Here is a 23289-nt window from a genome sequence, read left to right as displayed (position 1 = left end):
AATTACTATTTATACTCACAAACACAGCATGGTTATTAACTGTGCAAGTATTTATTTGCAATAATCAACAAGCCAAACCCACCCTATGAATTATTCATAAACTCATCCCATATAGGACATGAAATATTGAACTTATCGTTCTAGGAGAGTGAAGTGAGCGAGAATTGAACCATGCAGGAGCAAAGTGAGTACCTGACATCACTAAAGACAAGCATTATACTAGCAGCTGAATTAAGTGTTTGTTTTTCCTCGGTAGCAAATGCCAAAGACAGACTTGCAAAGCGTCCCCCCAGGGCTGATTGTGCAGCAGGGAAAGTTAATTCTTACTTCAGGGAGAGCGACTTCTCGCATTGGCCTTTAACCATTTTAAACTGCGTGTCTCTGTGGGAGAGACTGCTGCACACTCACTGATATTTACAGTTCACTGTAAACCTGAATTACAAGATCCAAAGCGAATCGGAAAACATGAACTCGCTTTTGTCTTTATCAGACTTGAGATTAAAAAAAAAATGCATGTGCTCTTATCTATTGTGCTCATAGGAGTTTTTTTTCTGACACACCTGTTTTGCAAGATTTTTGTGTATTTGAATTCCAGCCCAGTGCAATTGACATTGCTTACCGGGAATTCTTGCAATGGCGTACAAAGCCAGATGTGACTTTTGACAGTTTTTCTCCTCCTGTTTTATTGAACTTTCAACCAGCAGTATCACCAGGTATGAAAGTGCACGGGGACCAATAGACTGGCAGACTTTTACACCAGTCCAGAATGCAGATAACAGAATAATACTCTATAGCCAGCTACACCACTTCCCAATGTTTCAGTATCACTTTTCTTTCACTGACTGGTTAATCCCCGGTACTACTGAGCAGAGATGGCACTGATCATTGTTTCCCCGGTCATGATCAGATCAGAACAGGGTAACCTAAGACACGTCAAACATCTCAAACTTCTTCCCTAAATGCAACACCATGATAAAAAGCCCAATGTAGAAGACGTTTTGCCTTTTTACATTTTGCGCCTAAAGTTATCCAATTAGTGACAAAAGTCCAAGGCATGAGAATTCAGTTCACACCTTTGCCAGCTAGATACCAGTGTCTTGAACATACACATTACTTATCAGCTATGGACTCTACTCGCCCTGTGATGATGTGGTAGGATTGTGAAATTAATCTATAGTGGAATAAAACTCAAGCAAGCCCTGAGTGGGTTTCAGAGAGACTTATCATCTGTTATTCTTCATTTCATAAGGACTTTATTGAACTGAACTATGGCAAAATACAAAATAAATAAAAATTCAATGTATATGCAAGTGAGCAAATCAAATACAGCATTTATACAAAATGTTAAGTATAAAATCACAGCAATCCTGAGGATAGGGTTATGTTTTTAAAGATGTAAGAAGAGTCAGAATGCTGTGAAATAAAAATTATTTACTTTACAAATACAGTATAAGCTAAAGATTGGTTTGACAAAACAGTGAAACCACACAAATGCTGTTTCCACTTTGATAGCTATTATATTTTGGAACTGTCGATTTGAGCTGCTTGTTGCCGGCTGCGGCTCAGTTCTGTGCAGCACATTATTAATTTATAGTCAGGCAGAGAAGGAAAAATAAACATCCACTGACCCTCATCTGGAAACACTGGGTTCTCTGTGCACCAGCTGCGGAGAGGCGGGCGACTAAATCTCATCGGGCACGACTCGGGCTGTGCAGTATCACCCTCGGCTATCCTGCTCTAGCAAAATATCAGCCACTTTACTGGTTAAATAGATTAACAGAGTGGAATAGAGTTGACTTACAATGCACCTTCCCAAAGCGTTACATACTCTTCTGTTGTCCTCCTCTAACTGCCAGCCATTATTGACATGAATGCTTCGAGACCCACTTACACCCCTGTATTTATTTATATAGAAACACAACTTTTTAATAATCTAATTATTTGAAAACATTCAGTGCTGGGTGTACCAAATTAACCGAGAAGAAAGAAAAGACTCCTCCATACTGCATCATTATGGATAGCCATGGATTAAACAAGTGCCTGTGCTTGATGAAGCACTTTCTTGAGGTAACGTCAAGTGGGAATGACTATATTCCCTCCCATTCTCCGTGCAAGCTGATGCGGCTGCGGCAACGTCTCGCATCAAGTATGTCTGGACTCTGAGCTGCTTATTAGTCTGATTCTGTTCGCTCTGCATCACAAATACAACCCCGTGCTGTATTTGTAGATGATGAGCGAACGCCACACTGGCCTGTCCAAATCTCAAAACAAGAGTTAAAGATGAAGGCCGGGGAGGTTGCAGGGGTTTTGGTCGTAACCTGGGTTCTGGCCAAAGCTTTCCACCTTAACTCATCCGCTAGCCTTACGCACGTTGCATAAGTATTGATTTTCCTTCTGGGGACTAACCCCTTGTACTAACAGCTGAGCTACTGAGAGCCTAATAAGCTTCACATCTCTCTCATCACCGGACCTAATAAACACACAGCAGGCTAAATTTTCCCAAAATACCTCCGTCTCGGGTTAAACTAAAGGAGCACAGTCCTCACCCCGCGGACACTGCGCTCGTCTGCAGTCAAGACTTGTAAAATCTGTGCATCTAATTGTCACGTTCGTTCTATTTTCGGCAGAGCCAAGATGCTCAGCATGTGCTGAATCTGTTTATGGAAAGAATGTAATTTCCACACACAGCTATCGTCACTGGTTGGCTAATTTCCCTGCTGTGAAGGAAAACCGACCGTTTGATTCAGCTTGGGAGTGAAAATGAGGGGGAAGAAAGCAAAAAAAAGGGAAACTGGGGTAAGAGGTGGTTTTATAGATGAAGCTTCTTTTCCCTTCTATTTTTACGTCTTTTCTTGGGCTTTGCTCACAATCCTGCGCTCAAAATCAAGTTCCCCCTGCTTACATCACAGGGTCACGGACTTATAAAAAAAAAAAAAACACAGGCTCCTTTGCTGCGTACTTCACTTTCAGGTTTAATTTATGTAATTCGTCCTAATGATCACACGGTGGAATTCCAGAAACGCGTGTATCAGCCCAGTTCCACTGACATCAAACACCTTTAAGATTCAAAGGAGAGATTTTTATTTCAGCCAAGCATATTATGATTTCTTTGCGTGTCTGTCAGCAGGGTCTCGAAAAACCGACCAGCCCAGTCGGACAGCGGTGGACAGCGGAACCTGCACATCATATTTAAAGTGTCAACAAATCACTGGGTAGATCCAAGACTTTCATGACAGGGCAATGGATTGATCCAAAATGGGACAATGTGTTAAAACCTAAAAATTCTCTTTTCATGTCATCCTCCCAGCACCAGTCATCTTCTACAAAATGTAACTAGCCTGGTAAAAAGACATCGGTCTCAACCTCCATGAGACAGACAGAGGAAACTTCAAACTGCTGATGTCCAGACTCAACTTGAAACAGCAATTACTTGGAGAAGTTGATCCTCTAACATTTAATAAGTCTGAGCCTCAGCATTAAGGTTAAAAATACAAAATACAGGTGAACTTCTTTTAAACATGAGCACTGTATCTTATGCTCAGATTGAGCATTCACTTTCAATTCCATATATTGAATCAGATACGTGACGGAAAAATGGGGAGACGTCCTAACTACTGGCTAGTTAACAAAAACTGAAAGTGTTACTGTGATCAATATTTGAAATCCTGATTTACAATTTTTGTGTCTGGTCTGACCTCCACTAAAGGGGCGTAGTTATGGCTCTGTGAAAACGCACAAAAATGTAATATATAAATTGCACCTTTCATGACTTAATTTCATTCAGTATTTCTCCATGATGTGGAATAATACTAATGACTTTTTCAAAATTCACATAAAAACAAAAGAAACATCGAATAAAACACAAGTACCAAATATTTTTTTGATACTGATAGGCTATTGCTTGTTTTTTTTGAATGATCAATGTATGATATATTGCTGTAATTTAAATATGTATTCTTGGGTGATAATCGAGCACTCTTCCCCTCCCCATTTGTTAATTTATCCTGGATAACTATTATAAAATCTATTTATTTTCTTTCTTCGGTAAATTACGACTGTTTGTTTAAGTTATGCTAATTGAAAAAGACAGATTCCTCCTTATTTGCTCCCTGGATGTTTCCCAGGACTTAAAAAAAATAAAATAAAATAAAAAGAACAGGCGCATTTACTCAGGAGAAAGTTGTCAGAGGAGTTTTCATCAAAACAAAACACACGCTTGGGGAAGTTGGTTTATCTCAATCAGGACACACTCGATGAGCAGCAGATCTTAACCCAGGTCACCTCACGCATCCCGCAGGTGTGTGTGTGTGTGTGTGTGTGTGTGTGTGTGTGTGTGTGTGTGTTTACCGAAGCTATTCTACCGCTGCGGAGGCATTTCAAATTCCTCCTCACAGGGGGATTTGAATGGTTGCAGCCATTCCTAAGCAGCCGTGCCCACCGCCCTCTCCTCCGGATGGGCCGAACCGAAAGCTGCGTCTGGAGCCGGAACGGCAGATTTGGCCCCTGAGCGCCCCACAGAGCGCCTTTGTCTGGGGCGGCCCTGCGGCCGTGCGCCGATGTGTTAATGTTTTTATTACCAAAACCCCATCAGTAAACAAATTCAGCACATGGCTGGAGGTGATGGTGGTGGGTTGGGGGGGGGCCGGTTGCAACAATATGGCCTCTTTGTAACGATGCTCCGGTGGTTTTGGCCTACGAGCGGCGTGACGGGAAGACGCACGACCGCGCGTTAAGTCGGGGAGAAAACAGACGTGGGTTCCGCCGCGTCGTGGAGCTGCGATGCTCGCAAAAGACACCTGGTTACCTGGTCCGTCTTCGAAGTGCAGCTTCACCATCCCGTCTCTCCCGATCCACACATCGTCCGGTCCCTCGATCCGTCTCCGGCAGTCACCGGCCGGAGACTTGGAGCCTCTCCGCCGGTGTTTGTGAGCCAAAGTCCGGCAGCACTGGTAACACACCGCCCACGCCTGCTCCTCGTTGATCGGCTGGCCGTACAGAGTCAGGATCTCCTCCAGGGACACCTCCTCGGCTCCCTCGCCGCTTTCCATGCTCACATCGGCGGCGAAATCCCGGTGAATCGTCGGCGAGCTCAACGTCCCATCGTCGGTCCCCGGCCGCTTTGCCATCCTCGCGTTATCACGACCTCATCGTGCGGCGGCGGGGAGGGTTTCGGGGTCAGTCGGTGACGATCGACTACCGGCTCCGTGTGGAAGAAGCGGCTCGGTGAGCGACTGACGGCGCACTGACGACGGCGGTCAGTCAGCGCGGTCCTCCGCGTACGCTGCGTCAGTGCGTCATTACGTCAGCGAGCGTAAACGTCAGGTGCGCCCGGCCCTTGTCACACGTCATGCGGATTTGAATTCAAATACTGAATATGAAAATAAAGGTTCAGTTGTGATCCTTTCTGGAAGAAAATAAATGGCAAAGTTTACTGAGATGACAATAAGTAAGACTCATAAATATGGGGTTTAAGTCAGCTTCCTGACCCATACCGTAAAAAGTAATCTTCTAATTTTGTGTCTTTGTTTGTCTAAATTGTTTCTTTGTTATTTCAACTTATAAAATCTAAATTTTACAGCTGTCTTTCATTCAAAATCATGTCGGGAACCGGACACTCCGTCCAGTGCAGCTATTGTTCACCTTTGCGAGGCCTGCTGTCACTTAAGAAATCTAGGTTGTTTTTATAAAATTATGATTTCTAATCCCAAATACCTTTATAAAAAGTTTTTAGAACCCTTTTAGTCCCATTTTACACTCCATTAGTCCAACAGCATAATTGGTGTTATTCTTATTTTGACACTTAAATAGTTGTCATGATGAATAATAATGACAGCTGTTATTGTAGGATAATGCTTTCAGCTGATTAATACGGACAAATCCCTGTAAACTGTGTAATACATACAAAGTCAGATGTATGGAATCACAGACAAAATGACATAAAGCTATTTATTGGTCTTTATGATTTCAGGCATTACATTTTGCTGTTGCCTTCTTTAATAGCAAATGAATAATGGATGATCAATTTTCAAGTGACAGGCTTTTCAAATCATAAATCAAATATAAATATACTAAATGAAAATAATAATGCTATGACAAAAGGTTTGTAAATGACCAGCGGTCAAAATTTCCACAATTTACCATGTAATGAATTTAAGAAACAAGCAGGTTCTTGCACAATATCTGTGGTCTGGCTAGACAAAACGACCAGCGTGACTTTCAATTACCCTAAAGATCCTTAATTAAAAGATGGCTGTTAAAGAGAGCCGAATGTCATGGGGCCTTTTCATTAGTACTGATCTGAGTGGAACAGCTCCCTCTGCTGGTCCTAAGTCTCATTAACCTGGTAACCAGTCATCTTACCGAATATCCTCTATGCTATTTTTCCCTTTACCATAAAATGAGCCATCCTTTTTTAAATTGGCATTGCTCGCTATGGATGACATGTGGAGAAATATTTTCTGCGCATGACCAATTTTCAACAGTGCTTATTCAATAATTTTGGCTCGATTTGCACACATGCAGATCAGGGCGAGTCACGCGTCTTACATCATGATGAGATGTTGTGTTGACAAATCAAGAGTAAAGTTCACGTCAAATAAAAACGCATGAGGATCGGAGAAGAGATGACATGGATTCAATTGAATACTGGTGAATTGTAGGCACATGCGGGTGTGTTTGTTTCTGTATCTTACAAAGACAGTCGTCAGCCTTGGAGCCTCCAACCTCGATTTCTAAAACAGCACTTCAGGTTCTTCTGAAGGTAAATAGTTGACAGCAGTGACTTATTAAACAGCATCATCGCCATCGGTCCCACACAATATAATTTTTACAAGAAAAGGAATATAGTAGCACAAAGAACTAAAGCAAATTCTGTAGGAAAGGCCTCACACAGAAAACATTTGATGTGCAGATTGTGATTATCATGCGCATATGGAACGGCCTTTTCTTGTTTTCTCAAAATTGCCTTTACACAGTGATATGTTCCCTGACCGGCACCATAAGCATGAGAAAGAAGCATGAGTGTGAACACTGGTTGTGGCCCACCCCCTGTTTCACACAATGGCACAACAAAGATGCAGCATCTCAAGGTCTTTGGAGGGAAACATATGCAGGTGCTAACTGTGTTTTAAATTAGTGCTCGCTTTGTAAAAAATTACCAGCAAACATCATCCTCGCACTTCGGTCATCATTCTTTCACCGGGTGAATTTCTCACAGCTGTGGCCATTTTCCTCTGCCTTGGCTTTTCTTCATCTTTCATCACACACATTCACAGGTTCAGTGTCTTCGTTGCTGTTGATGATGACGGACTGCGTGTCCTTAGACAAAGCACTAGCCTCCTTGGAAGCACTCCGTTTGTAGTCTCGGGTTGTCTGGTGGGGAGAGATGTAAGTGTAAATGTCGCTGACAGACGGTCAGAAAGCCAGTGTGTGACACGTGGATGACATGAGAAGGGAAATGTAAATAAATAGATCATGAATCTCTTTTCTGAAAATTTGATTTAATAGGTCAGAAGAATTATATCTAGTGTAAAAAAAATGGCCAAAAAACATTCATATCCACTTGCTTTCCCCAAACTGGGTCAAAACCTTGCAGGAGATTCGTGTCCATCAACTGTCTGAGTTGGATTCATTTGCATTAATATCCATGAATCCTCTTTCTGAGAAAAGACAGCTAAACTCCCTTCTTTATTCTTTGTCACTCTTTGGAGTGCTGCAGTATAATTGAATTTTAAGGGATTAAAAAAAAACAGGGAAACTTTAAATGATATTTTACCTCAATGCAGCAAGATTTGGGCTCACCCTCGAAAGAATAACATAAATCTAACATAACGCACAAACAATCTTTATGGCTGCATCTCACAGTCATCACCAGTTAGTCTGCACCATATTTTTGCATGACGGATCAATTCCTTTATGCAAAACCTGTGTTTGAGCCTCTCAAGCTCAAGCTTTTCTATCATGGAAATCAACTGTGATTCAACTCACCTTCAAAACATTAGCCACAGTGGCTAATGCTACTAAAATGTATAGAATATCATGAAAAAACCTGAAACTTGAAACATCAAGAGTCATGATGCATGGAAATTTACTTTTGCTTTCAGATATGCATATGACTCAATATTTCCTTGAAAGAATAAGCTGATTTTGACAAGAAAACTCACAAATCTAAAGACTAGCAGTGACTTGCATGTCAGCACAGCACACACTGTATATTCAAACAAATCCAAATATAGGCTACTGTTCTGGTGAGTAATACATGTTTGGCATGCTTGCCTTGTCCAACACTAGAGTAAAACATCTTTTTTTTTCAGCAGAATTGCTAAATACCATATGTGTTTGTATCTCATAAGATCACTGACCCGGTTCAGGGGCTGCAAAATGCTGCCACTGCAAGAACTATAATGTCATAAAAAACTTGAATTAGTCATAGATAAATGTTTGTCACTCAAGTTAAAGTCACAGACTTTGGAAAAAAAAATCACGTCTTAATCTAAAGAAGTTTATGTGCACAAATAATAAGCCTGTGCTTGAAAAGAGTATCTATTTCTCAGTTAAAGTGATTGTTTTACCATAAATTATAATATACATTTCTTTAATTTAGCCTAAAGAGCTATTTATTAAAGTTGATGATCATGGTGTGGGTTGTCTCCGATATACTGATGTCTACCAAAACAGAAGATTTTTCCTCTCAGATATCTTAATCGCTACTTTATTTGCTTTCATTAAAATGGATTATAAATGGTCACAATCATTTGACTGAATTGTTGCACCGGACATCTACGTAGCATCAAAAAGATATAAATGAATATCAAAAATATTGTAAAAGCGACACAATTTGAACATCAACTATCCTTTGGGCGTAAATCGGCATTAGTCATCCTGGCACTGACGAGAAAAAGCCTACATTCAATATAATATTACTGTGTAAACAACTCTGGTTGCAGTCTGGGTGCCTGTTAGGCATGCAATTACATCCAACTGATAAGGTATTTTATATTCATTCATTGTCTGTATCCCTAATCTTGCAACCAGGGTTGTGTGGGTGATGGAGCCAGTCACAGCAGAGAATGGGCACGATGCAAGGCGCCCCCCCATCCCACCCCAAGCCCATGTATCACAGGCTCACATACGGAAACTCACAGTCATTTCCCCCCGGCGTGCACAGGCCAAAGGTGCCAACTTCATGTGGGAAAAAGGCCTGTGTCAGAAATGAAGCATGTGGGGGTGCGGACAGTATGGAACTAACGAACTACCTGGTGTAATTTTGCACAGTCAAACTTTGTACATCATCTGACTTGTATGTACAAAGCATTTTCATCAACTATGCTCATTTTGTATTATTTCCTGTATATTTGTCGATAAAGGTTTATTACTTTCTTTTTTTTTTATCTCTCTGCTGTGCATATCTCACACACAACTAATCGCATGATATTATATTGTCACAGAAAACTAATTTCGTACAGTTGTCTCAGAGTGGAATGACAATAAGAATCCAGTAGTATGCACTGATCTTTTGGATGTAAAATATTAATACATATAGTTGCCATTCCTACAAAGTTATAAGCCCATACAGGTACTCACCAGCCAATGTAATAAAATGTGCATTTTTCTTTTTTTGTTCTGGCCTTTATCCTGTTAAGATAATTCAACGCATTTGGCCTTTAAGCTCATATGAAGAGTAAGAGCACAACATTGTGTCACTCTCCATCACGGACCAGAAGCTGATGTTCTTCCCTCAAACAGACCCAAGGCTCCTCTCATCAACACCTACCTCACTCAAGGAGCGCCTGGCTCTCCTTTGGTGGTTGGATCCGGTGGTGGCGTGGGCCTGTTTCCCACACTGGGTGCCGGTGTTCACCATCCTCTTCTCCCTCAGACTGGCCTCCAGAGCTTTGTCTTGGGGAGGAGAGTCAGACTTAGCTGTGCAGCTGACATACAAACACACGGGAGAATGGAGGCGTTGACAGCTGTGTATGGGTTCATTTGTCATCACCCCCTTCGCTAGTGAGGACCCGCAGACTTCACTCGGGATGAAGTGCAGTCCGTGTGCGCCTGGACTTCTGGGCGGCAGACGATCTGCTCGTAAAAACACACGCAAAATGGACTTACTGTTCGCTACTGGCAGTGGGGTCTCCACGTCGGTGTTGGTAAGCCACGTCGATTCCGTCTCCCTGGTCCAGCTTTCGTGGTACCTCGGTTCTATGATCGCATCCGCCCGACTCCCTCCACAACCCATCGGGAAAATCATCCACGGGCGGCGGGGCTGAACGCGGCTGGGCTCGACTCACAGACGCTGCATCCTCTCCTCCCCGGGTCTCCCTTTACTGCACTTCCGTCTCCCTTTCCGTTTCCATTATTATCTCCGAAGTCGCTCCTGGCGGCGGTTGTGATGCTGCCGTCCAGCCAGCAGCTGGACAGCACAAACACACACACACTCATACACACACTCACGAACACATATACACACACAGTGGATAACCTGCGTCACGCACACACGGAAGGGGCGGGGCGAAGCCATGCTGGTTGCTGATTGGCTGGAAGGAAGGGCCAATACCATCAGCGTCAGCAGCATCAGCAGCATCACAGTGCAAACATGCACTTAAAGGTCTTAAAATCATGGAGAATCAGGGATTGGAATGTGATTTTTTTTTTTCCTGATGCAACTTTGTATGTTTTTGGATTTTTAAACATGTATTCACTTTCAGACCTATCTTCATACTTGAGTTTCAATTTCATGCATTAAATATGACTATGAATCACCTAAGATTCTGGCAAACGATCATTAAGATTTTTTTTGTCATACATTCAACAGTTCTCCAAAATAATGATAAAAGTGATCTTTTACTCCTGAGCAAAATGTATTTTAAGATGGGATGCAGATTTCATTGGCTCGAGTTCTCTATTATTTTCAACCCGTGTAAAATTAAATTTCACTTGTGTGGAACAGTTGAATGGCATCGGTAGTACATTTTCCCAGTCAATGTCACAAAAAGCTTGAACGTCACAGTTGACAAATCAATGTGTCAGGGGACAAGGTTATGCTTGAGACATATTCTACTGAAAAACTTCTAAGCTATTTCAAGTATGGTGAGTCAGGATTAATCATCTTTCACATACAGTATTTATTTCACATTTACTTTAAATATGGTTCAACTTTCTGTATACTGACAACACAGTATTTGCACATAGATTTTTTTTTCTGAAACTGCTTAATATACAGAAATCACAGGAGCATACAATCAAAATATATTGCTTGTGGTAAATTAGTCATATTAAACATCTCAGTATAGCCCGGGCAGGAAAACAATGGTCAACATCTATTGTAAACAGACTTTCGGTACATGGAGCTAAAAACACACCACCTTCAAACAAAACGAACAATCGAAAGCATATTCACTGGTTTTATAGGCTTAAAATAAATACTATATTTACCATATACTTCTCTCCATATGCGTTCCATTGTTTTTACTTTGACTTTGATGCTTTACATATTGTGGTCTTGACAGGATGGAGAGGATTCAACATTGTGATATTTTTTTTTATTTTTTTTTATTTTTACACATGTTATGATTCTATGGGTGAATGTCAATCGTTTTGGGTAAAAATGGGAAAGCTGTTCATATTTTACCGCCCGGTACAGAGAAGTGATAACAGAGGAGGTGGGACGTCGCATAATTTTATACCTTGCAACATCCTTCTATCTGACTGACGAATAAAATTTGCAGTCAGTAAAGAGCTTCGGCATCTTGTCCAGTATTGACCCAGGAATGTTGCGGGACAAGAATGGAAAACAATGGAAAATAAGGGGTACACAGAGGACAAAGAATAAATTAAAGCTCAGGAAGGTGATCAAGTCACATTGGACACTGCTAAGAGCATGACAGGTCATGATGGGGGCTTTTGTTAGACTTTGAAGTCCAGCAGATTGCAGTCAATCTTGTAGTAAACATAGGGGTAGTACTCCTGCTGGCTCAAGTTCAAACCTGGGATGTCCATTGAGGCCTGCAAGGAGAGAGAGACAGAGATACAAGTGGGTTGATGGAGAGCACTGGGTGATAAAAATAAAACCACATCATGTGGAGAGAAAAGTGAGGTTCTCCATCTGGCTATCTCTGTGCTGAGAGGAAAACTTGCAAATTGCATTTGTCTGTTCATAACACATGTACAAACACCATCCTTTTCCTCTGCTTGATGACAATACCCAGGTTAGGCTGTTTAAGTAAGAGCGGTGTACAGAGTCTTGATATTTCAGGTTAGTATTTCATGACACGAAATGCTCTGGAAAGGAGAGGAATGAAGGTTAGTTGCAGCAAGACAGAGTATACTGTATGCGCTTGAATGAGAGGAGCCCAGATGGAACTGTGAGGCTACAGGGAGTGTAGATCAAGAAGTTGGGAGGATTTCAGGTACTTGGGGTCAACAATCCAGAGCAACGGGTGTGGAAAAGAGGTTTGGAATGGATGGAGAAAAGTGTTAGGGGCACTATGCAATAGATGGCCAGACAGGAGGTCTAGAGGACGACCAAGGAGAAGATTTATGGGCGTAGTCAAAGATGATATGAAGGTAGTTGATGTGAGAGAGGATACAGAGAATAGGGATGGATGGAGAAGGTTGATTCACTGTAGCAACCCCTGAAGGGAAAAGCCGAAAGGAGAAGAAGGTTTCACGACACAAAATGAACACATTGCAAAACAAAAATGCAAAAGATGTGGGGCAGAAAAAAAAAAAATGTTTTACTATGCTAACTAGCAGGAGGTGCATCTCCTGCTCCTCAGAGCAGGAGGACCGCACACATAAGAAAGACTGTTTTTTTCCTCATCTTACTAAAAAGATCAAATTGTTTAATTCTATTAAAAATCAGTATTCCTATAAAGATACGCATTTAAGGCTGGTGATCTGGAGGCTCCCCAAAACTATGGGTGAATATAAAAAAAAAAAAATCCTGCTAAACACTGCCTCTGCTGAAGGCAGCCGGATGATTGAAGGAGATCAGCATGAATTTAAATTGTAGGTTTCCAGACACCTGCTCATTTTCAACCAACATTTTAAGCTCATTTGCTTACTAAAACCCAAATATGCAACAGCAGGGTCACAGAAATAGAAGAGCAAAGTGCCATTAAAACATTGACGATGTTGTCAATAACAACCAGTTCAAATGTCTGCTGTTGGCACTTAAAGTGTCAACTTGTTTACAACTGCATGTCTGTAGCATCTGGCCTTTAGCAGCAACTTTGGTGAGAATACCGGTCTTTAAACCAATAGCACAGTTGGCTAGAGATAAAGAATAGATTTACAAGGTTGTCTCATTTCGAATGGCAGTCACAGGGCCATCAAGGGGCCCTTTGTTTCTGGCCGCTCAGACTTGATAGCATGGTGCCAGATATCAGATTTACTGCTTGCTCATTCACTGTTGTTTCTGCCCATGGGATTTGAAAAAAAAAATGACTGTAAAGACATTACAGTGGCAAAAAAACAACAATAGGCCGGTATTTCCAAATACAATCTACAGTTTTCATATTGTGGACGTATCCCTTGGCCATTAGTTGTTCCATGCAAGTCAAGGCTAATAAAATAGGATATAATGAGGCACTTCAAAAGCATTTAATACATTTACAGTCTGTAAGACAAAATATAAGGCTTTATGGTTCTATAATTGATAATGCAAATTCAAAAATTTTGACTCGATGATTTGAATAGCAGTGCTTTACTTTTGAAAAGCCGTGCCATTAGCAGCAGCTTTCCCTGTAAGCATTGTAACTGTTGTAACTACAGGATCTTGGGAACTTGATAATTTGATCTATGTTAAGGGGGGGTAGAAACCCCACATTTTATGAGTTCTCTGAGTTGCTTCTGATATGATGAAATATTTGAATAATTTTTAAACAGCCAATACTTTTATGACACACTTCTGGGTAGATGATGTAAGTGGTTTAACAAACAAACAATGTATCGCTTGTGCTGCTGTTTCTCTGTCAGTTTCAGTTTAAGTGCAGCTGCTCAACACAGAGAAAAGATAATTCTACCATTTCTGATATTCTCTCTATATTTTGTCTTATATGCAAAAACACCATCCTACTCAGAGAATGGGTGATACATGGAAGAAATTACTATTGCTTTAAATTTAAAAGAGTAACTTGGCCTATTCAGAACAAACATTTGTTATCATTAATTTTTTTAAGATTTTGAAACCTCATGTGATATGCCTAGAAGTCCATATTGTTTATACAGTTTAAAAAAAAGAAGAGAAGAATGAGTGGATACACCAAGTGAAAATGGTTCAGTATTTCCAACTAGTTGCTGATAAACCAATGTATCACATCCCTTTGAATATTAGCAAAAATGTTTCCACTTGCAACCACTGACTGGCTGGTGCGTGACTGAAAAAAGGTGAATAATGATCATATGTTGTTGGCGTGAACATAGAATCATGCATTTTTAAAAATTGGAATTCAGTTTAACTTGGTTTATTTGGGAAACACTGAATTCTGCAGACGCTACTACGACTGCATATTCATAAATATGAGAGGAGACTCACATCGATGATGGCAGCGCTGCTGTCAAGGTGCTTGTACAGATCATACAGCACCTCCCGCAGCTTCTTCATGTTTTTCTTGTTGGGCTGAAGCAACATGGCTTGGAAGTTTACTGGCAGACCATACCTTTGAGAAAAAATAGAAAGAAAAAAAACCAAGAATCCCAACAACCATATCACATTTCATCAGACACCAAAAGACGCACACATGGACCAGAAAGTGCTCATATATCTGAGAGCTTACCTCAGGACCGACTCCACAAACACCCGCAGAGCTTTTATGTGAATCCATGCGATGAAAGCTTCACTGAAATTTACTTTCAGCCATCGTACCAGAGGCCCCTACAGAGATCCAAATATTTGTTAGAATAAATGGGTAACAGTTCCTCTTCTTCACTACCGGTACTTATTTTTAAATTCCAATTCTAATTTATTCATCAATAAGCGCAGATTGAAAAAAAAAGAAGAGGACAGAGCAATTTACTTTGCCTTTTTCCCGTGGTGCTATTCATCCATCTGAATTGTACTGGGGTTTTGGAGGCATCAGAAAGCTCTGACTGGTTCCAATCAATCTAAACTGGATTCAATTTGTCTTGAGGGGCTAATATTGCTTCAAAAATAACAGAATAACTTCAATGACAGTCAGAAACAGGTTCTCATAAGATTCAACAAGATCTATACATTAGTATGAGTAACAAGACACTGATTTTTAGAAAGGGGGGCTGTCACATCATATTGGGAAATATTGTTTCCTTTGTGATGTATTTGGGTTTATTTGCTTCAAACCCTCATGTATGCACTGACTCTTTGGCCCGGCCAGCATTATGATCTGTCCTCAGTGATCGATTCATAGGCAAACCTCTCCAAGTTCAGATCTGAGGAAACACTGGCTATTCTTCTTTTGCTAGCCTTGATGAAATTTGGTCCTCAGATCAGATTTTGTTGTTCACAGGTCACACAATTTCTTTCTTTAATTTATCTTTTTTAACTTGGCCTCATTCAATTCCTTTATACATTGTCACTGTCCTTGCAGGACTCACATGCCATATGTTTCATGTTGCTCATTTCACAGGACAGGTATGATCTCAGCCCTTAGGTTTGAATTCCATTGAGCGACAAGATAAACTCTAGCGGGATCTAACAGTCGCTTGGTGGCCACCTTCGTAAGAGTTTCCATTATCACAAAGCACCTATAGGAAGTGTTTGCAGGTACTTTTTATGCGATGGAAAAGACATGTGAATAGAAACAAGTGAAAAGAGCAAAAATGTAATCTATATCTGATACAGAGCCAGATATGGGAAGTGGCTTAAATAAGAATTGAAAATGTCATATTATATATTGTTTGTTCAAGTCAAACTTCAAAACATTTCTGATTTCCTTTTTGGGAAAAAAAGGAAACCCAATCTTTTAGACCAGTGGTCACCAACCTTTTTTGTACCAGGGACCATTTTTATTCATGAAAATGTTTCCACATTTATAAAATGTCAAACTTTTGTCAGTTCACATTATTTAATCTTAATGCAACGATTACACTTTATATTAGGCAGTTACAATATTATGTGCGGCAGCAAGGTGAAGGTGGAAACAGTCTTTTTTTCAAAATAAGATCCAGAAGGGCTTATGAAAAAAACATAACTAGTACCAAGAAAGACTTTCTTTGGAGACCAGTACCAAATGATCCACAAACCAGTATCGGTCCAGGGTTGGGGACCACTATTTCAGACCACATTGCAAGATTGACTGAACAAACAATATATGATATTTTCAATTTAATACCATGGGTATTAAATGTACAAAAAGCCCAGATCTTAATACACTATCTGACCTTTGTCACGACAGGATAATCACTAATGAGAGCAAACATCGTACAAACTGTTTCTTCTTGTCGGTGGACAAGCGTGTCATCTCCTCCTTGTCCGCCTTCATCTCCTCCTCATTGTACTGGAAATCACGCACTGTGAATCTATGGCACGACACACAACAGAGAACTGGACATCAGCACGCACAAGTGCTCTCCAGAATACTGAAAGGCGCGCAAGCATGTGCGCGCACACACATAGAACATACTTCCTCTGGCATTGTAATTGAAGAGACTGTTGAGTGCAGATAATTTTTTTGTTTATAATGGGACTGCCCCCCTCACACACATACGATGAGCCAGTGTTTGCTTTTAGAAACAGAGAGCCTCCTTCAATCACAAGCTCTCATTACTGCTAATTATTTAGGTTGACTGGGTTCCCAAAGGATGAAGGCTGATCATAGTGAGCACAAACAAGAATAACAACAAGGAATTCAAAACAAAGAGCCGTGAAACGGTCGAAACTGAATTTTCCGCTGAGAACATTTGTGTAACTGAGGAAAAAAAAAAAGTGTTACGGTACTTGTTTTCTCTGGCCTTGTGTTTGAAGTCGTCTACAGCCTTTCGGAAAAGAGTGACACTGAAGAGGCCGCTGTCATTGTCTTCGAACAGCAGCCTACGGGAGAGGAACCAGAATGATCCATGAAAACTAGAGTTGGAGCTCAGAATTGACAAACTGGCGTTGTGCACCGTATTTATTTTGTGCAATAACTGTCACGAATTACATGCTTCACCCTAACTAAAATGAGTAAAGAAAAGTAAGTAGGAAATGAATGGGAAAATTATTTAACAACCAGCAACCCTTTTCTTGCAGAGCAGTGTGAAATCAAAACTCAAACGAACAGTCATTATAATGCTGCGAATACGCTAATTTTTTTGTGCTGCAGAGTAATTTGTGTTTGCAAAAAAATAAAAAATAAAAAAGCAGGGTATTAGTTATGTACTTCTATGAGCACTCAATTAACTATTATTGTAGATTTCCTGCAACAAGGCAGCAGACATGCCATGTCAAATTCCTGTGTATATTGTGAATTTGGCATTTACAGAGATTCTGATTCTGATCATTTTAAGACCTTGAACCATCAAAACTAAACCTGCACTTGTAAAAAGTACACAAAAAACTTTTTGAGTTGAAACGAGTGAAGCAAAAAAAAATGTTGCTTGGAAACTACTTCCTACTGAGTCTCCTTCATCCAAAAAGCAAGAGATAATGTCCTCAATCATCCAGCAACGTTGGCTAAAGGTCAGTGGTTTTGAGCAAGTCAACCACATGATGTTCTCCAGTCTGACACAAGTCAAGTGCTTTTTGCAGGTCAACCGTAAAATGTGGTCCATTTCGCAAGGCTGTCAAAGACCTGAGAGGAGGCAAAGTTTCAGGAGGTTTCTTGAAAACAACACTGTCACGTCCCCTTTTTATTGGATATACAATCAATGATTACTATATTTGATGTAATAAGACAAATTGGTTGCAAATTTTATTCTAAAGAAGCTATATATTCCAGTTTGTTTGTTTTTTTGTCATTCTGTTCAAAAGATACTGCAACCTCAATAAATGAGACGTTTCATTAATACCTTTGTGACAGTGTCACCAAAATACTGAATATTACTATCGACAGGCTGCATTTATGGCCAAACAGCTATACTGAATGAATTGATTGTTAAACCAAACCTAATAAACGTGTTGAACACCAGAGACATCTAATACAACACTTACTTGGTGGAACGGGGAACAACCATCTCTGCGAGAGTTTCATACGTCTTCTGCCAGTCGTTGTAGCTCGTTCTGGTGACAGACGAAACAGAATGTGGTAATTATTCTTTTTCATTCTCGAAATCGGTTTCTGCTGAAAAGCGTGATTGTATAGTTTATCTTAAGCTCAGCATGCTACAGTTATGTTCCCCAGTTGGTCGAGACAACTGCCCTGCATTAATCGGGATTGAAATGTGACTCGCGTATGTTCCTTTTTTATTAGCTTCCTGTTTGGGACCACAAATACAACAGCATTAACATTTTGGTTCTGTGATTTGGTTGCAAACTAAATCGGAGACATCTTGACTTAAAAAAAAGGAAATAAATAATAAAATATACAGGTTTCAAAGTTCCAAGTCCTTCATTATTGTATGAGCAAATATTAAATTACACATCACTAAAAAAAACAGGATTATACTTTACAATTGTTATTGATGAAACTGTGTACACCTTCATAAATGACAGTGCATATTAAAATAAAAACATTTATTCCAAAAAATAAAGTGCATTTTAAAAATCCATATCTTGTGTTCCTTGTGACCCGAGTGAAGGCTTGATTAAACCAGAAGGCTGATTTTTCTAACATTCTGGGAACCTAAAAAGATCCTTTGTCCCTCACGGACTAAATGACTCAACCACAGAATCACAGATACTGTACTTCAAAATAACTCATACATAACGAAATACAGCTTGTATTATTAAAGACATCCTAACCATGTAATCATGATCAACATTTACAGTCGTTGTATGACTGTTAGGAACCCACTTTTCATCGTAATCTGGGAAATTAATAGGAGATTTCAAACTCTATTTTTAATGGACTTTCAGGTGATTATTTTTCTGCCAAATGAATAACAATTCCTAAAAGAATGTTTCTAATAAGGAGGGAATAAAAAGGACTAGATTTTGATATAAAATTAAAAATGTTCTGTTCCAGACCATAAGTAGAAACACGCAGACAACACAATTCAGCTTACTTTGGAACAACCACCAACATAGTTATCAAGTACTCTGAATCCAGGACAAAGTCCTCCTTCTTCACAATGTCTGCCAGACTCCTGGTCAGCAAGCTCCCCCTAAAGGAAGACACAAACAGTACAAATTGTACGATAACTTATGGGGTGTGGGGTTTACGGGGCCCAGTGAGTTTGTTAAAATATCACTGATGCTGTTTTGTCTGTGCAAAGACATGATTTAGCCTTTTCATATCAACATCACCACAAAAAAAGAAACTAGCTGTGTGACAATGTAATATTTATAATCAGTCTCAGTTCACAGGGTAAGTAACCAAAATTAGACAAAAGTACAATTCTTATTGCTGTCTACTTCCTTTGATGTTAAGAGTGTTAGTTAAACAAAAATATTATCTGTTGCTAAAGAAACTTTTCATTTGAATTATTTATTTCTTATTTAACATTTCAGGCTTTTTTAATTGAATTGACAGCTACAAAGATTCTTCCCGTGGATGAGGTAATTTCAAATTTAGACACCCAAGACTGAAAAAGAACAAATAATAATGATACAAATTTATATGAAAATATATTATGTATCATAATCCTGGTTAGATCTGTGCTAACCTTTTGTCATTAGTGCTGAAGCACAATGAGAAATAAAGTTCATAAATGCAGGTGCACTGAAGAACTTTTGATAAATAAATGAAAAACCCACGCATTTTTCCGCTCCAGGTTCTGCAGGTTTCCCTTCAAGTTGTTGTAAGCCGAAGCTCTGGCCTTCAGGTCGTTGTCAATTTGACTTGCTTGCTAGAATCACAGACAATAGTGTCGGATAAAAGGAAAAAAGGTGAACAGTCTCTGCGAGACTTTCATACGTCTTCTGACAAACTCGTGAATGGTGTAAAATATTTGTTTCCCCATCATACCTTGGAGATTATCTCAGAGATGTTCTTCAGTGACTGTTTGATTGGATATTTGGCCATGTCCCACTGAAATCTGGTGATGTATGTGACCAGATCCACTGTAAGGAGACAGATCAGACTTTTTTTTTTTCCAAAACTACCTCATGATTCTGCCCCTATCAGAGGGATGATGTAAAGTTTACTTACATCCGTTGGCCAGTAAGTTCTCCTGGACTTTGTCTCGACTGTCCTCCAGCACATCGGCCATGTACTGAGCCACCTTCTTCACCACACTGAAGCACAAGGCAGAGATTTTCTCAACACAGTGTTCCAGAAAGCCCAGGACCCTTAAACTAACAACTAATATTATCATTGCAAGTTCATCTGATTGGATTAAATGAATGGAAAGGAAATACAACCTTCTGAGGGCAGAATGTCACCAATTAAAAAAAATAAATAATGGCAACAGACAATTTAATAAAGAATATAAATATCAGATATAGGACATTATATATTAAAGAAAGATCCATTTTAAACCAAAACAACTGAAAAAGAACAGATTTTGAACAGCTTTCAAGAGTCCATAAGTGACAGATATAAATTAAGACTTGTCTGGTGACAACAAGGAGCAACAGCGCCAGAAGAACGCTCTGCAGGGGGTTGTTTCCATGAAGACCAGTATCTTGACAACTTCTAGTAAACAAACTATGAGCTTTGTCTAAAGAACACATAGGCAAGAAAGCAGAAAGTGGTTTACAAAGCAATGCAAGAAAAACATACCTAAGGTCAAATGTCATAAAGATACTCTCACGAATCATGCAATGTTTCAACATCACACATAGATCTTATACCAGAGGAGGTTCAAAGTTTCTGAGCCAATGAATGATTTAATTTTCAGGCAAACCCTGATCAGTGGTGACCCTCCGCTGGAGATGCAACCGTGAGACTGAGGCAATCTCCAAGCAACGCTCACCTTTCCACAAATGTGTCCAATTTGGCCAGTTCATCGGAGAGACCCACCAAGACATCAAGTGTCCCCACCTGGAGAAACATAAAACATCAACCATGGCCTCCTTGTTTTATTGTGCAGTCCCGACACCACCTGCTGTGTCTCACCTTGAGGTCAGGGATATTGAACTTGTTGTTTGTGGAGAGGTTGTTGGTGCGGGTGGTGGCAACCATCAGCTTGTCCCACGTCTGCTGGCACGTCTTCTCGCCAGGAGCAGAGATCAACCAGAATTCTGTCATGGCTGCGTGCGGGTTTGTGCGATTAGCTTCCGATCTGAGAGAAAAGCTTGAGGCAAATGGGGAAAATATTAAGGAAAAAAAAATCTGCTGTGTTTTACTTTTCATCATCAGGAGTTCGAACGTTATAGCACAAAATCCCTTAGAGCTGTGTAAGTGTTTCTCTTGCCTTCAATTCCATTTACAAAAAAAAAAGGTTTTCACTGTGACCTTCAGTAAATGTACCGAATCCCTTAACTCATGATCCAGACTGATAGGTGATACAAAGGTCACAGGAGGTATTATTCTCTAGTATTATCATTAAAATGTTCCTAGTTTGCAGACAAATGATTTATATTGAAAGAAAAATTGCAAATGGATTCATAAAAGGAGTTTGGAGGACAATATTCCTCCTTTTGACCTTGTTTTAATATATCCAATTTAGTATTATTTATAACATTGATGACAACAGTTACTTTACTGGGGTAAACTTTGAATAAGTAGTCAAATGAACATAACCATAATACAAAAATAAAAAGCTCAAATTTAGAAATGAAATATTTCAATTATTTTGAATGAATCAAATGAGTTGCTCTGAGTCAAATATCTTCTATTTGAATGATTGTTACCACTATTCCAAGAATCTAAATACCACTAGAATTAAACTTCTTGCCATGTTTTGTGTCATCAGTCCACATACTCCAAAATGTGTTATTTCCTAATATATTCATTGGTAGAAGACTGACCAGCCGTGATCGTCTTTCTCCTCATGCCCCCAGTATAAAATATAAGTTTGCTTTCTGTGTTTTACTTTTTCCATTGACAATCTTTCTGGTACCCACGTACTTCTTTAAGACATTCACCCCGGGGCTTTTCCACTACTGCGTCAGTCAGACACCTTCATGGGTGAATCACAGTCCCATTTTAAAGATCTGCTCTTAGTTCCTTCTTAACTTCTGTTTTGTTTTTGTTTTTTTTCCTGAAACGTAGATTTTTTGTTCCCATGTGGCCCTGCTCTAAACCCATTGATTACATCACTGAGACACGGTAGAGGGGAGACAGGTCTCCGGTCTGCTGATTGACTGTCATATGATCAGCTCCATTGCTGTAAAGGACATGATGATCATGTTAAGCACACACATCTCCTGTTGAATGAAAACCGAAGCGTCACACCCGTCGGGAGACAGAGGCTCCCCGCCGTGTCATCGATTTCATTTCGCAAAAGAAAATCAACGAGTTATATTCAAAACAGACGCGTGCGTGGTTAAACGAACGGCTAGCCTTGTGTTGAAAACAAGCCTTGCTAGCATTGCGACGCGCCGTTGTCACGACGTCACTAATTGGTATGTTTTCCAACTTACCGGTGCGTTAGCAGATGTCGGCGTTTAATCTACGCGCTAAAATTCAGTTTGAGAGTGGCTGGTTCCCATGCATAGCGCGGATAACAGCGGGTTTTCGGGCTTAGGGGTCCTTCAACAAGAGCATCTCACTCAAGTCAGCTGATCAGGGTAATCAATTTGCGCATGCGCACTGTGCGTCGCCTTCACCACCGAACGACGCTCGGTCAGGTTTTGTAGTTTCGCCACTTATTTAGGGAGTGAGATTTTATGGTTAAAAAAATATTTGTTTCAGAGAAACACTGGACTTTCATGAAAGTATTTCGTATTTGGATTAATTTGAGAACACTTGTTGATAGAAGATTACATGCTATTTGAAAGTTCGTTTATCCAGCCAATACAATGTGCTAGAGTAGAATGACCACAATGGGAATTGTAGTTTATTTTATTTTCCTGGCAATTCCCTTGGAGTCCACAAATATGTGAAATACATTTGAAAACTTATTGTGATCATAACATTGGCTTGTGTAATAATTAGCAAAGAAACGCATGAAAACGAAGAAATAAAGAACGTCCTGAACATTGTGCTGTCTTTAATGTAATCTGTCTTATAAATTTGAAATGATGACAAAATAACAAAGAAAATGCAAACACATTTCATAAAAGTACAAACGCGTAGATGAAGAGTGCAAATTGATGGATAAGAAATCATATTTAGCTAATAGGCCAAA

The 23289-nt window shown here is 39.9% G+C and overlaps 3 protein-coding genes across 8 annotated transcripts in view; all 3 read right to left on the bottom strand.

Annotated features, from left to right (window-relative positions):
- Positions 1–5224, bottom strand: part of spire1a (spire-type actin nucleation factor 1a) — a 30711-nt gene extending 25487 nt beyond the window's left edge. For all 6 annotated transcript variants that reach the window (XM_086177924.1, XM_086177926.1, XM_086177925.1 and 3 more), the window contains exon 1: positions 4805–5224. In XM_086177924.1, coding sequence (XP_086034050.1) covers positions 4805–5126 — 322 coding nt within the window. In that variant the 5' untranslated portion in view covers positions 5127–5224. The remainder of the gene's footprint in view (positions 1–4804) is intronic.
- A 711-nt stretch (positions 5225–5935) lies between these two features.
- LOC147216254 (brain and acute leukemia cytoplasmic protein) lies at positions 5936–10437 on the bottom strand. The gene is made up of 3 exons (XM_086177850.1): positions 10111–10437; positions 9773–9897; positions 5936–7371 (listed from the first exon to the last, which is right to left on the bottom strand). Exons 1-3 carry the CDS (start codon positions 10247–10249, stop codon positions 7249–7251), a joined length of 387 nt encoding a protein of 128 aa, XP_086033976.1. The 5' UTR covers positions 10250–10437; the 3' UTR covers positions 5936–7248.
- Positions 10438–11103: 666 nt separating this feature from the next.
- On the bottom strand, positions 11104–22748 carry atp6v1c1b (ATPase H+ transporting V1 subunit C1b). Its single transcript, XM_086178517.1, has 13 exons — positions 22583–22748; positions 21114–21291; positions 20971–21038; positions 20205–20290; positions 20022–20116; positions 19811–19902; positions 19120–19218; positions 18107–18175; positions 16916–17008; positions 16404–16497; positions 14778–14875; positions 14537–14660; positions 11104–12003 (listed from the first exon to the last, which is right to left on the bottom strand). The coding sequence occupies exons 2-13, from the start codon at positions 21243–21245 to the stop codon at positions 11905–11907; spliced, it is 1149 nt and encodes a 382-aa protein (XP_086034643.1). The 5' UTR covers positions 21246–21291; positions 22583–22748; the 3' UTR covers positions 11104–11904.
- Between the last annotated feature and the right edge of the window lie 541 nt (positions 22749–23289).

This window comes from Fistularia commersonii, chromosome 30, assembly GCF_037954325.1.
Source record: "Fistularia commersonii isolate RoL2024-O1a breed Wild chromosome 30, RoL_Fcom_v1.0, whole genome shotgun sequence".
In the NCBI taxonomy this organism is placed as follows: Eukaryota; Metazoa; Chordata; class Actinopteri; order Syngnathiformes; family Fistulariidae; genus Fistularia; species Fistularia commersonii.
This window is presented reverse-complemented; position numbering and strand designations above follow the sequence as displayed.